The sequence below is a fragment of the Melopsittacus undulatus genome, chromosome 1 (assembly GCF_012275295.1).
Source record: "Melopsittacus undulatus isolate bMelUnd1 chromosome 1, bMelUnd1.mat.Z, whole genome shotgun sequence".
NCBI classification, from domain to species: Eukaryota; Metazoa; Chordata; class Aves; order Psittaciformes; family Psittaculidae; genus Melopsittacus; species Melopsittacus undulatus.
The window spans coordinates 50,257,675-50,273,111 of NC_047527.1; the positions used below are offsets into that span (position 1 = coordinate 50,257,675).

The window sequence follows — 15,437 nt, forward strand, 5'->3', positions numbered from 1 at the left end:
TTTGTCATGAGCAGTGAAGATTAACAGCAATCCAAAGGGAAGCTAGAGGTAATTACAGTGGTGAAAGCATTAAGACACTAAAATATTGTGCACAACTACCAGAACCGTGACTAGTAAAACAAGACACAGTGAAACAAGCTTGTGATGGAAGGAAAGAAGTGAATTCAGTTTATTTGTGAACACAGAGGAGAGTTCATACATTTTTGCAGACACACACACACATTAATATTCTGGCCTCCTAAGCATAATTTTTATTTATGTTACAGTACTTTTACCCCAATTGGGCAGATTAAACAATATTTATGGATGGAAAAGACACCCATACTAAGGCCTCTGTAAATTAACACAGCAATATAAAGGGGTCTTAATGTAGACAAAAACCAGCGCTAGTTTCTCCATGGTTTAATTCTCTAATGCATTCCATCTATGCTACTTTACCAATCTTGGAACAAATCTAAACTGCTGCTCAAAAATGCCTCAATCATTTTTATCTGTCCATCTACCTCATCAGTTGCCTCCATTAAAACTATTCTTCACCCTTTCCATTTTTGTTGTAGGGTCAATTGCTCCAGGAAGAGGGTCAAATGGTAGACCTGTGTGTACAGCCAGCATGCATTTGGCCTGACTGAGATGCCACAGTTAGGTTCTGTGAAGTTAGCAGTAAGAAAATATTAAGGTAAGCCCCTGTTTTCCCTGGCACAATTAAGCATGTTAGAAACAAAAGTGAAGTGAATGGAAGAATCCAAGGCTGCCTGCTAAAGCAGAAAGCCATTTACACACACAGATTATGTCACCCTATCATCCAAAATCTCCCGCAGACTTCTGTTTTCTAGTCTTAAATTCATGCTTTTGTTTTCGTATCTTCTTCCTCAGACCGCCTCTCTTCCTCAGGTATGTACACACTTACAGTGACGTCACTGATCTCTGTGCCATACTTGTTCTTCACCACAATGGAGTATTTCCCAGAGTCGAGTGTAGACACACTGGAGATGGTAAAGCTGACGTTTTTTCCAGATTCAAATTTCAGGATGCAATTAGCATCTGATACAAATGATTTTTCGTTCTTCAGCCATGACACCTCTGGGGTAGGATCTCCCCAGACAGTGCAAGAAAGATTAAGTGCCTATGGAAGAAGTGCAAAATGATTGTAAGTCAGTCAGTAAATATCTGCTGTGATTTTTGATACCTGACTCTCCAAATGTTCCAAGTCCCCACTTAGCTTCCTGCTTTTAGTAAATAGATGTATATTGTCATCAGTAATCAATAATTTTTGTCAGTCTTCTGTATGATAAGCAAAAGTAAGGAACTCAATTCATAAACTCCATTAGAACCTTTAAATATTTCATGGACATTCTTCTTTGCTCTCATAATCATCAGTAGAGCTTTCTCCGTGCATACTGTTTAATATAAAATTAGATGTTGTCAGCATTTTGCATGTTAGAGCTGAAATAAGAATTTGAGGAACCATCATTCAACTTAACATTAATGTATTTCATGCTAGGCTCACTATGTGTTTACCCCAGAAGTGAAGAAAGTGTGCCTGCCTTTTTAAATAACTAAGAACAAAGTGTCCCTGAACTATATTGTTTAATTTAGAAACTTCTTAAGCTATGCCCTGACAGCTCTTCCAACAGACTTGAATTGTTTTATGCAGTCCTGTAAAACTGTTCTTAATGGAAATCGGTACAGGCTTTGCCCTTTCTTTGGTGTTCATGTATTTCCCTTTAATGTTTTGAAGGACTGGATTCAGTCCCACCAGACTGAAGTAAGTATCTTCATTTTGTTGGCCCTTATGGGCTGTCATGATACTATCTACTATGAGAAATCTATTCAACAGACTACCTTCCCTTCACCTCTCTGCCTCTTATCAGGTAGTGTGATGGTGGAAGATGGGACAGAAGAGGGACACCCAGGAGGCTGCTGAAACGAGCAGATAGAAAAAAATGGATACCTCTGTAAAAAAGAAAGATTTTTGTACCTCTAAGAACAAAATAAAGATCAAATAGATCCCACATGTCTTTCCTCCATCAAGAACACATAATTCTTGGTAACAAAGGAAAGGCAGAGTCCAAGTGAAAGGTGGTTACAGCAGGATGGAAATGGCCTCTATCTGATTTCCTGCAGCACCTGCAGATGGTGACCATGTGAAGCTGTTGACTGCCTCCTCTCAAAGCCTCTGGTGTGAATGTGGTTTATATTGCCATATCAGTCCATCTTTTTTAAAAACAAGGGGAAAACAAGAGAGATTTTACATTTCTTCCTCTTCCTTATCACTTGATACAAACATGACCTCAGCCTCAGCCAGGCATTGCATATTGGCCCCTTCAGCTGCTTAGTATGTTTTTATTGTCTTCTGCTTCTCTAGCGGGGAAAAGATTACCACTGAGTGGCCTCAGCTCCCACTCCAAGATGCTAATGAGCTGATGTCCATCTCCAGACAACATTGTTAGTGGCATCGTTCAAACCTTAGGTGTCTGAAGTGGTATCAGCACTCCTTAATTCAAAGAGATTCAAGCAGCAGTGATTACTATTCTAAATCATCCCTTAAAATAGCTGCTTAACCTTGCACCACTAGCTCCTGTTTGACATCAGTGCTCCTCTTGATGTTCCCAGCTCTTACTATTTATTTACCATCTACTAATGTGCAGAGGTGTATCTTATCATTCACTATGTAAATGGTGAAGTCTTTGGTTTTCTGGAAGGTAAGCCTATAATTATGGAACCTTAGCCAAGGAGAAGTGATTGCCCACTGTGTCTGCTCCTATCTTTGTTTCAGATTTTCTCATCTTTGGGCAGGATATTGTCTTTGCTCATGTATATCTCTGTTACTCATATTACTCATATATTACTGATTATAATGCTGCATTCAACCTGATATCCTGGTAAAAAAGTATGCCCTCTACTCCAGGGGGAAGAGGCACCTTTCATTTTCAAGATAATCCCCTTTTTCCAGTACTTGTCTGGCTCTAATGGTTGTCTGGGGTGGGGGGGGTGGGGAAAATGGCTGGAAACCTGTCAAGTTGTTCTGGTTAGTGAGGAAATCTGTGAGGAAATCTGATGTATCTGAAAAATGCTGGGCGAGAAAACCCCGTCTCTTTGAGATGGGTCTTAGTGTTTCAGAGCTCCACACAGGAGTTCCCTTAGCAAGTCTGGACCTGGATCGCTGAGGCACATGCCCTTGGAGAAACCAGCAACTGCAAGTCCAGACTCTTTGTGCCCCCCATTGCCTTTTCTGCCTTTCACTGCAGATTATCATGAGTAATACAGGTAGCAGAGGAAAATGTATCATTCCTCTTGCATATTAGAACAAACTCACATTCATGGGCTGTTTGTGCTAAGATATGTGCTAGTGTTGGCTGGGATAGAGTTAGATTTTCTTCACAGTAGCTGGTATGGGGTTATGTTTTGGAGTCATGCTGCAAACAATATTGATAATACAGAGATGTTTTCATTGTTGCTGAGCAGTGCTTACACAGAGTCAAGGCCTTTTCTGCTCCTCACACCACCCCACCACTGAGCAGACTGAGGGCACAAAAAGCTGGGAGGGGACACAGCCAGGGCACCTGACCCCAACTGACCACAGGATATCCCATATCATATGGCCTCATGCTCAGCATATAGAGCTTGGAGAAGAAGAAAGAATGGGGGTGATGTTTGGAGTGATGGCATTTGTCTTCCCAAGTAACCATTATGTGTGATGCAGCCCTGCTCTCCTGGAGATGGCTGAACACCTGCCGGACCATGGGAAGTGGTGAATGAATTCCTTGTTTTGCTTTACTTCCATGTGCAGCTTTTGCTCTACCTGTTAAACTGTCTGTATCTCAACCCATGAGTTTTCTTACTTTTGCTCTGCTTATTCTGTCCCCCAACCCACAGAGGGAGGGGAGTGAGCAAGTGGCTGTGTGGGGCATAGTTGCCAGCTAAGGTTAAACCACGGCAGATGCCAGTGAGTGAATTGAAGCAGCTCGATCAGGGTAGCCTGCTCCCTTTTTCCAGCCTACCTGAGAGGGTACTTACCCCTGGGACTTACCGAACTTACCAAATGGGGAGTTCGTGGACCGTAGGGTATAAGGTGTTGCCTGTAGGTCTAAAAGTGCCTGTCAGAATCCTTAGCCTCTCCTTTTAAAAATAAAACCCCTTTACTCACTTACAGGCCTTCATGAAAAGAGCCACTTTGGTTAATTTGGCTGGCTGTACACAAAACTTATGCTAGAATTCTCTATCAGGTCAGATTCCTAATACGAGCTGACAATTAGCCTTTTCCAAATATACCACACTGCTGAAGAGCATTTATGTCTATCAGTGGAAGCTTCTTAGGCCATCTGGAACACTGTTTGATTAACACTGGGTAAACACTGGTTTGTTCGTTCTCACACGTATCCTTCAGCTCACATGCAGAAAGATAATAAATAGCATCACAGTCACAGTGTAAAGTCTGAGATATGCATATGCTTGGAAGTTCAATCTAGGGATACCAGTCTGTTCATATAACTCTAGTTATGGCTGCACTGGTATTTAGAATCAAAGCTTGCAACTGACAGTCCTCTGCTTCCTCATTTATTCCTTTTTCAAAATCCTTGATGACTCTGCAATTTGCATGCATTACACAACAGAGAACTACATTCCCCTTTATCCAGCATATTTGCAAGCAATAGAAGATGAGCCAACACCAGCCAAAAAAAAAAGCCACTGTTTTCCCTGATCATTCTCTGTCCTACTCTGATTATCAAAATGATTATCTACTCAATCCAGAAACATAAGGTCAAGGATATTTGTCTTGAGTTCTCAGAGTTTTTCAGTCATTTGTTCAAACACTACAAATGTTCTTGCTGTGAAGGACAATGTGTGCCTGGGTAACATTCTGAAACTCAGTTTTTACAAACTTTCTTTTTATAAACAGTTCACATTTTGCATTTGTGAGCCCATACTCAACTTCATATCAACTCTCTTTTGGCAGAAAGCTTAAAACTGATAATAACTACCCAAATTTACCCCCTGCCAAAGCAATGTGAGAGTCTCATCTCCAAGCGTGAGCACAATTAGTGCTCCAAGCACAAGCACTATTAGCTGAGAATCTGCAAATTTATTCTGTTTCTTTGTGTCTTCTACCTACAGTTATAGTACTCATGAGTCCTTCTTACTTATACAGCATTTCTCAAACTGCTAAATCCCTTAATAAAAGGCTTAATGCTTAATGTTGGCTTATGCCAACATACTTAATTTTCCCAGAACTGCTGCAGCCTACTGCCTGTTGGCCATTATACATCTCACATTGTTAAGTGATTCAGGCCAAGCTTCTAGATTCTTAACACTCCTGCTCAGCTTGTAATCAAATACTTTTAACCAAGCTGACTTATTGCCAGATAAAGCCAGAAACATCAGGAAGCTGCTGTACCGTAGTTGTCATGTTACAGGTTTTCAATGACATTCACATGCCCCATTTCAGTGTTCACACATACTGTAGAGGAACTGGCTCTTGGTAGACCAGTTGGAAGTGAAAAGCCAACACTTCTTGATCTCACTACTATTAAGCAGCAGCTTGTAGAACCAGTGTGCTGGGAAAAGGTTGCAAGATTGAGAACTGACTTTCTGGGTCATCTGTTCTATGCTCAAGCGCCAATGTAGCTGTGTTCATCTGGGAATGCCTCACAGTAATTTTTCAGTTAAACTCTGTCAATATAATCAAGTGTAACACCAGTGCCTTCTTTTGACTTCCTTCTCATTTACCCTCATGAAATAGAGAAAATTCTCTCCTTTTGTCTGGACAAGAGTTGATTTATTACTAAGAGTTGGTTTACTATTTTTACACAGTTTAAAAGCCAGCCTTGAGAGGTGTAATTATCTTGCCACATTGCAAGAAAGTTAACTGCAAAAGACACAGGGTGACTAGCTATCTGGTAGAAAAAGGAATTAAGCTTCCCTGATACCCTGTTATAAAAGAAAATCTAACTGTGAAACCTGTGCATGAATTTTTAAAGAGCTGGTTATATAAGGAGTTTTAGTCTCAGCTCACATTGTCTTCTCACTTTTATCTAATGCTTAAGAAAAGACACTGCCCTGAATACATAAACCCATCTGTGCAAGACTGTTGAATTATATACAGAAGGCAGGCGATGAATAAATAATGTAGCAGATTTTAAAGAAAAAAAAAGTTAATATTTTCCCATTATTGAAAGGCATTCAAAGCTGTTGTGTAAAGCTTCAGTTATTTTACTGTACCTTGCCCTCCTGAATGGTGACAACATCAGGCAAACCTCCGACAACCCGTGCACGATCTGGAAATAAATGTAATTTTCTTTAGTGTCTCAAAATCAGCTATGTCCCAGGTTCTGTTTCCCTCTGGTTCTTTTCTTTTATCTTATTTATGTACAACTTGTCTCTAAGGTGTCCACTAGCAGAGAACTATTCAGCATTCTTAGCACACACCATTTGGACTTAAGAAAACATTGAAATCACAGCCAAAGATGTGTTAATAGCTGGTGTCAATCACTTCACAGGGGGGACTAAAGAACATGTGTTGTGTCGTGCAGAATTTGCTATCAATTCAATGTTACTTCTGATTGCACAAGACATCTCAATTTTTGAGATCTGGTAATCTAGGTTTTTAGTGTCATAAACTAAAAATGTTGTGTTTCCAAAAGGAAATGAATGACACTTAATGAAGTGGTTCAGATGAGGTTTTATATCTAAATGCAAAGACAGACTTCAGTCTTGATGACAACAGTGAAATTCCACCACTTTGTGCATATCTGTGTGTAAATGAGGTTGATATCTGCTCTAGTTTAAAGTTCAGAGTCCCATACGAATCTTACACAAATACAAATAAGCTGACCATATGCAGGCTTTGGTGTACTTATTCTGGAATATGGATTTTGTTCATTATATGTCTTGGTGGAGCCTGGCAGAGGAAGGAAATGACTATACAGAATATACCTTTCCAATGTATTCTGTAAAAGATGTGCTCTGGAGCACAGAGATAGCAACCTTATGAGATGAGAAACGGGACTGTATTATGTCATGTAACATGCCAGCTCCTTATAAATGGTCCAGGGTTAGAAAGGAAATGGCCAGGGCAGGGCTATTACTGATCTCTGCACTGTCTCAGCTGGGACATGTAGGGATCACTGTATATAGCCAAGCCCTACTCTATGTGGAGTATATATCCAGGATGAATTAGCTCAGATCTCTCTACACATTTTTCTCCAATAACTTTTCTAATTCCAGTTTTTATACATGTCTGAAGATCATCTGTAGTGGGAGAATTCTCTGATGTCTTAGATTCTTTCTATGTATTTTTCTGTAAATAGGGAGAATATTGAGCTTAATTCAAGTTGATTTCTATTTACTCCTTAAGTAATTAATACTACATTTGTTTTAATAGCTATATTGGAATTGACACACAGGGAAAAAGAACTAGAGGGGATTCAGGGATCTGTGTTTAGGTATCTGTGTTATGCAAAAGCTACTGCTGTTTTCTTACCCTTTTCTGTATGTAATATAGTCACTTAACATTTCAGATAGTTCAAAAGTAGCCAAGTTATTTCCTCCATCTTTGTAAACAAAGTGACTTTTGTGCAGAGGACATGTATGAGAGATCTCAGCAACAAAGCTAATTTTTAAAGCATGCTAACTGGTAATGAGAACAGGAGCTTAGATGGGAAAAATCGACATAACCTATAACTATAATGTGATGAGCTACGATTTGCACCAGTGTTAAATGACTAAAAAGTTGCTCTCCTTCTTTCTCCTTGGCATAAGGTCAAACTCGTTTTAGGATGCACATATGCACGTATACATGCCCTCTCTTTCCCAACACACATCCTTCCTGGAGAGGAAGAAAATCTTCACAAACAGTTTATGGCAAACATTGTCAAAGAAAGCCCACTTACTTTTCTCTGCAATTAAGGCTTGCCTAGAATTGAAAGAAACAAAAAGGAAAGTTCAATTCCAGTTAAAGTTTACTTAGAGTGATTTAAAAATAGCTTATCTTTTCAACTGCTTTTAATCCTTTAAGGAAAATCTCATCATTTGGCAATACTGCTTTATTTGTTTTTTTCATTACCTGTTACATAACAGTTACAGCAAAGGAATCACATGCAAAACCCCTACAGGCTTCTGTAGGACTAATATTTGTTTTATAGGATATAGTTAGCTCCAACACAAAACAAACAAATACTGTTACTATTTTATGGCTACCATTACCGTATTTAGATGGCATAATACTTACTTCAGTGACTGGAACTCAGCAACGGCATCATCAAATGCTTTGTAAAGAGAAAAGTTGGTTTTAAAGGTAGATTCAGAGATAAATCATCACCAGTTTCAATTAAAATGTAGAAAAAAATTAAAATGTGACATCATTAAAGATATAATAATGGATGGATGCATATGAATTGCATAAGCATTAAAATGCTGAATTGTTCAACTAATAAAGGCCATCTTGTATAAGGCAGCTATTATTTATACATATGAATGCATAAACACTTTTTTTTTTCTTCTAAAAGTCAAGCTTTAAGACAAACAAATAGCAGGAGAGAAATAGGCTGAAGTAATTTCAGAAAAGAGAAAAAGAAACCCACAATTTACCACGTAAATAATAGCTTATAGCAGTGGTCTCCCAGACTTTTTCGCTCATACACCTCTATCTAACACTGTTTTGAGTATGCATCCCCAAAATATGTATATTTATTTATAAATTATGTACATGTACTCCTGAAGTTCTCATATTTTCTTCCTGCACCCCAGCAGATTATCTTGCACGTACCACATTTCAGAGAACACTGGCTTAATGAATACAAGCTACCTCTTTTTCCCATCTGCTCTGAGGTGTCACACTGATGGCCATCAAACAGCAAACTGTTATCTCCTTTGTTAATTCAGGCTATGCTACCATCATTAGAGAGGTCAGCCTCTCCCCCTTGAAAGGGAAGAAATCCTCTCTTTTCTCAGAAAGTGGAGACAGAGTACAGAAGAAACAACATGGAGATGATTATAAGGTTATTGCCCTTACACAGAGCTTGCAGACCCTAAGTGAAGCTTTAGGGCTGGGAATGACTGGGGATGGAAACTCATCAGTTTGGAAGGAGTTAACCTATTCCTTAGGATCTGAGATGTCTCTCAGAGTAAAAGCTTCCAACAGTCAATCCAAATAATTTTAGTTGTTCCTCTAACAGTCCTTCATCATGATGATGAAAGGTCTTGACATCTCTGAATTATAAGGAGCCTCATTATATCCATCAAAGAAATAACAGTAGGAAAGTAACAGAATGAACTTGTTCTTCACTTCCTCCTCCAAATATTACTTGGAAGGGAGAGATACAGAAGGCATTCAGTGCTACAACTTGTATTTAAAACTGCCAATCAATGCCAGTAACAGAAGGGATTTTGTAAGATAGCTCAGAAGCTGGGCTGACGTCTGAGTAGGCAAACCGTAACTGGCTATTTGGAATAGGAAAAAGCCCTTCACAGTTTATGATTCGAGAACACAGGCTGGGGAAAGCAAATTGCACTGTCCCCACAAACACTGCCAGGCTGCTAGGTGTGAACACAGACCCTGCAACCCAAAGGGTAACAGGTCTGTAACAAGATCCTGCTGTAGATGCTCACACCCTACCACAGCTTAATGCCCACATACAGATGATGTTAGCAGATGGAATGGCCTACCTTGTCCAGAAAGATCCACTGTCTTTTTGTGTACTGTTTCACCATCAAAGAGCTCCATTGTGTATTTGCCTTTATCCTGTGGAGTTGGCTCACTGATCTGCAACCAGATCTGCTCCCCAGTGACACCAGTCTTCACTCGGTCTGTAAACTTAATCTGGGTATCGCTGAAAAACACAGGAAAATGTTAGCCTTTTGTTTTACTGGAGTATAAACAGCATTTGCTTATGCTGAGTCACTGAGTACATTTGCAGATTTCCAAGCTGCTATAGTATGCCACCATATTCTGAAACTTCTGAATTCAAATTCTTGCTAAAGCTGTGTACCAAATGGACATAACTGATATGGCATTTTTTTCCCTGTTCAAGGTCTAGCTTTCCTCAAAGCCTGCAGAAAGTTTACGCATCTTAATCTATGACCTGAGCCATAAAAAAGTTATACAGCTTTAAAAGCCATATCTCTGATAGGTAATCCATACATCCTCAAACATTCAAGTTCTCTTTTTAGCATAGGTTTATTTCTGTTTAGGCAAAACAAAACTGTACAGGGCTGTACCTACAAAAAAACCACACTTCTGTCACAGATGGTGTTTGTCCAGTTGGAATGTTTTCTGATGGTCTGCTAGGCTTTGGCATTTACAATTAAACTCACTTTGACCTACATATATCTTCTACAGAATGTATCAATTTCTCAGCTTCCTAGCAGTTAATTAGTTAATTTCTCAGCAGTTAATTGCCCTGGAGAAAGCAAAAGATATTTGTCAAATAAGCTACTCATTTCCTTTTGATCTTTAAACTCATAATTTCGAGAATACTGGAGGCACAAAGAACTTTTTTTTCTAGATTAATTTGATGTACTTCAGGATGAAATTAGTTTCTAAAAATTAAATAGAGAAGACAAAGAGATAGAGAAAGAAGAATACATTTAAGAGAGAGAGGAAAAACACAGAATATTTTATATTCATTTATAGTTTTGAAATACTTAGGACTCCTGGTGATACTAGGCCCAAATGGGTGTCAAGAAACAGGAAAACCTCAAACTGCTTTCATTTCTCTGACAGGGTTGCTGGTTAACATCAGTGTCAATAATTATAGAGAGCCTACAACAGCAGATCCTGGCTATTCTGGGCCTCATTTTATTGAGAGATCAGTAATTCACATTCCATCCTAAAGACTAACTACTACCATGTCCTCAGGAAGTGAAACAGCAAGAATAGTAATAATATATTTGAAGCGATCTAAGTTGTTTACTTCTTTGGGTTTTCCAGTGCACACTGTTTGTGCTGGCTGAGAATTCAAAGCTGTCTCCTGGATTTGGATATGCAACTCCCATTAATTTTATGGGGAGTTGGGCATTCAAATTATTCTTTAAAATCTCAGTTCTGTCTGTCTTTGTTAGGTCTGTAGTGCTCGCTCACAGGAGGGGCTGTCTGGATTTTACTGCCCCAGGCACACGATGGAACTTGCTTTGCCTCCTAAACGTGAATCCATGCATTAAGAGGATGTGCCTGCTTGCCCCAGTTCCTGTGAATTGTGGCTTCCAGAGAAGCAGACCTCCAGGCTAGGTATCTCTGAAAGTATGGTGCTGACCTTTAAAGCTTGTCAGTCTCTCAGGTTATGTTTGCATCATTCCTTAAAACTGATTTAGGAAAAGACGCAGGTCCCATCCCTGAGGTGGGAAGTGCTCTGAAGCAACACAGCTCTGACAGAATCCCATGGCATGGGACTATCTGTCTCATGAGGAAAACAACAGGAGGCCCCTTTACCACCAATGCCTGACTCTTGTACTGGTTTCACAGGGATGTAATTCATTGAAACTAACTCATATGAGAGAAGGACTCATGGAAAACATCTCCTTCATATATCCTTTTTTTTTTTTCCTTGAGTCTACCAAAACAAAAGGGCATTGACTTTTGCCAAGTTTTGTGTACTTACTTGTGCACCCAGCCTACTCTCAGATCATCCACATAATGAGTAACATAGGAGTACAGCCTGATACCCTCAGCTGTGCTCTGGATTTTCAGGTCTGTTGCAGATAAAGCTGAAAGAAGAGCACATGGTTTTATGCAGCCATGGAGCCACTCATTGTGTGTCACAATGAGTCATTCATTGCAAAAGAGAATTAAGTGCTTACCAATCCTTCTGCATACTTCATTCATCAGATCTGCAAAAGCTGTGGAAATAAAACCCAGAGACTAAGACTCTGTGTCTGCAACTCAAGCACAGTCAATAAAAGGACAAGTACTGGCTCTGAAATTTTCTCCCCCAGTGGGTTTGAAAAAGAAATCAAAAGCATATTAAAAATCTGTGTGATGCAAAAATACAGCCTGTTATTCCATAATTTCCAGACTTCATTTAACTGCAGCCTCGATGATTACTGCTGCCGCTGAACAAAACTGTATTATTCTGTTTTTTTTGGTAAATGACACTGTTCAGTTGGAATGCTGAACCATCTATATGCATTCTAATGGACAAGGTTTGTTTCCACTTGCTTAGAAATCTAAGTGACATTTTAAAAATATAGTAATTACAATAAGTGGAAAGGCCCCTAAATAAATGAATGGCAAAACAATAAAAAGTGAAATAATTTTACATTTTCTGGTTCTATAGCTTCTTTTTATACTTGTAGACTTACATTGCTGATGGCCCCCTGAGGAAGCCTGTTATCACTGAACAGAATCCAGACACAATAAGCTGTATTCGAACATTGTTTGAACTGAAAAATCTCGCTTTTTCTAATGAGATGATTTTGTACACGGAAGGAGCAAAGCCACAGGAGGGTGACACATGCAGTTGCCTGTATTACCCTGAACCCACTTGTAGGCAAGCAGTCAGGCTGTTAGCTGGTGTGACTGAAAGTGGCTCTGACCTGTGTCCTTTAGATTTAGCTGGCTGGAGTCCTTTCCTCTGTCATCCTTCAGTATGACTTCATAAGTGCCAGCATCTTTCTTAGAAAACTGCAATATTATAACAGTAAAACCAGTTTTCAGAACAGCTACCATAGAAAAATCTAGAATTCAGAACCCAGCTGATGTCTCATCCCTGTCCCCAAGGAGGTGCCTGATGCCCAGGGCTGGGGCTTCCCCAGTGCCCCCAGCTGCCCTGCTCCTGGCTGGGGTGGTGGGATAGATCTTGGTAGGGGGGTCCTGGGCTACAGCCACAGGGAAGCCCCCAACCCCAGGGTGCCTGACTCTTCCTCTCTTCCACAGCCAAAGAACCAAGAGTGAAGAGGTGAAGAGGTGAATGCAATTCACTTCCCAGGAGTCTGCAGCAAGGCTGGATATGGACCAGACCTCTCTGGTGACTCCAAGAGGGTGGTCCTCTGAAAGCCTGAGAGACAAGTGCTTTCCAAATGCCGTTTGAAACATAAATAAGGTCTCATTCTGCTGTTAAACTGACATGCAAAGGAAGGGACAAGCTTATTATCTCCTCTGTCATCATTTCCTGAAAATCTGAGTGAGCAGTTATAGACATTTGCTTTAGCTAAAACACAGACATCTTGTTTTTCCATTTTTAAAACCCACTTCCTTTTTTGATTGTTTTGCTGAAATATCAGATTAGATCATATCATACATCTGAATTCATAGCACTAAATTCAGCTGAGGGCTAACAAGGACACTCACCTCTGATATCAGCAGAGTACACACTCCATCCTTAAAGTCATGTTCTTCATCTACCATTATCTCCCTGTCATCTTTGTACCATAGGATGTGTGTTTCCTTCTTAATGTTAGCCACCTAAGATGGGTGAAAACCACATTGTAATTATTCTCTTTGAGTAGGGAAACTTACTATTGCATGGGTTAGCCTGTTCAAGTCTCTCATAAAAGAACAGCAAGCTTTACAACTTGATAGCAATGAGTTATTGCAGGCCTCCATTTTAAAATAACGGTTGCAAGAGCGAAAACAGGGGTGAAAAGAGAAAGAAAAGGACTGCTAACAGCTTCAAGGAGTTCAGGGAACCAGTGGTCCTGCCCCGGGGATTTCTACACACATAAAGCAGCCAAAAAACAGAAATTCCCAGGGTTTACAAAGACTTGTCATTCTTATTCAGATGCCTTTTCTTGGGTGGGTGGCTGGCAGACCTGAAGAAAAAAAGTGCAAGCTATTTTTCAAGGTATTTTGTTACACACAATGAGCAGTCACCCCAGTGTGATTAGTCCTCAGAGGCTCTGTACCATTTGGCATATTGGTATAAAAGCAAAGGGCATCTCCCTTCTCACCTTCACCATCTAAGTAGCGTTAGGTCAAAGTGCTTTGAACGTTGTACTCAGTGTTTTCTTTGTTCCTTACCTTACATTTCAACATCACGTTACAGTCATCAGTAACTTCCCATCCCAGTTTATCCACAAAATGAGGACCTGTTTAAGATTACAGATGTACTTTTAAAGGTCACATCAATAGCATTCATGATACAAACCCAAAGACAAATGTGTTTTTCTTGACAAGAATACTGTTATCTTTCAATGTAGTTTTATTTTTCCTATTTCTCCTTCAGAAGGCAATCAACCAATATAACAGAACAAACACCATCTACTTCAAATTAACATGTAAATATAAACAAAGTCTTAACAGACTAACGCATATGAGATTCATACAAATATCCATATTATCACCTTGTTTCCTGTGCCACTCTTTTCTCTGGAAATCTGCTTCATCCTGCAGCTTTTTGAATACTAGGAATGAAAACAATAAGAAAGACAATGTTAACCATCATGTGCCATTTGTATGGTACTGAACACAGCTGCAACTCTGTTCTTTGGAGGTCATTAAGGATCCTGCTATAGGGTCAAGTTTTCACTGAACATTTTACAGTGTCAGGAGCTGATTGCAGCTAACTCAACTTCCCTAGCTGCTTGCAGACATCAGGAGTTTAATGTGTCATGTCAGCTGAAGCGTAATCCAAAATCATACATCTCCTTTCTGCTCTTGGTAGGAAGGCAAATGAGCACCAGCAGTGTTAGCAAGCTGCTCAGGCTCTAAAGGGAGCAGCCTACTTGTTCCCAGCTGAATGGGCTTCTTACGGGGGAAATTTTCATTCCACCCATAGGAAAGCAAACCATGACAGGCTGCAATATTTACATTTTTATAACAATTCCCCTTCTTCCCAGCACTTTAAGTAAGTTCACACACATGCCCTGTGCTATATGAGGCAGGCAAGTACTGTGACATGAAAAAACACTGGAAAATCTACTGTATTGAAAACAGTGGAAAGTGGCAATGACAACTGAGGTAATCTCAGTATATTTTCCAGCCTACTGTGCAATATAGATTAGCTCACCATCACCAATGAGGACAAGGCTGGATTGATTGGCTGCTTTTCCGTCCTGCAGTTGGAAAGTGTAAGTCCCTTCATCCTTCTCCTCAAGTTTATCCATAATCATTTCAACAAGGCCAGTCTTCTGGTCCACTTTCATTTTATATTTCTTCAGGAATGGAAAGTAAGGAAACAATTAATGGGTATCAGAATCAGCAAATATTTGTCAAATGTTATATGGTGTCTTCGGTTGAAATTCTGTTTTCTTTATACAGATTTCCACTATCTCTAGCACTGTCTCTAGTACAACCAAATAAATAAGAAATCTGTTAGAGGTGAAGCCTGTTTACTGATGCTATACAAGCATGTGACATGCCTGTTGTACAGTGATTACTGTGCTCTTTTTCACTGGAAAGACTTAGATTTGCATCTCTTCAGAATAACACTTTCTTTAAGGATGATTGTATTTTTATAAGGTTTTGTGTAGAATGCTCCATCTCTGCCTTCTACCTGATACCAGTG

General features: G+C 39.7%; 1 protein-coding gene across 2 annotated transcripts in view; it reads right to left on the reverse strand.

Moving 5' to 3' along the window:
• Window positions 1-243: 243 nt before the first annotated feature.
• Window positions 244-15,437, reverse strand: part of MYOM1 (myomesin 1) — a 66,349-nt gene continuing 51,155 nt past the window's right edge. For both annotated transcript variants that reach the window (XM_031052859.2, XM_031052860.2), the window contains 12 exons: window positions 14,940-15,084; window positions 14,275-14,334; window positions 13,952-14,019; window positions 13,283-13,396; window positions 12,529-12,616; window positions 11,794-11,832; window positions 11,595-11,700; window positions 9,664-9,827; window positions 8,228-8,264; window positions 7,890-7,912; window positions 6,220-6,275; window positions 244-1,123 (listed from right to left, as the gene is read on the reverse strand). In XM_031052859.2, coding sequence (XP_030908719.2) covers window positions 842-1,123; window positions 6,220-6,275; window positions 7,890-7,912; window positions 8,228-8,264; window positions 9,664-9,827; window positions 11,595-11,700; window positions 11,794-11,832; window positions 12,529-12,616; window positions 13,283-13,396; window positions 13,952-14,019; window positions 14,275-14,334; window positions 14,940-15,084 — 1,182 coding nt within the window. In that variant the 3' untranslated portion in view covers window positions 244-841. The remainder of the gene's footprint in view (window positions 1,124-6,219; window positions 6,276-7,889; window positions 7,913-8,227; window positions 8,265-9,663; window positions 9,828-11,594; window positions 11,701-11,793; window positions 11,833-12,528; window positions 12,617-13,282; window positions 13,397-13,951; window positions 14,020-14,274; window positions 14,335-14,939; window positions 15,085-15,437) is intronic.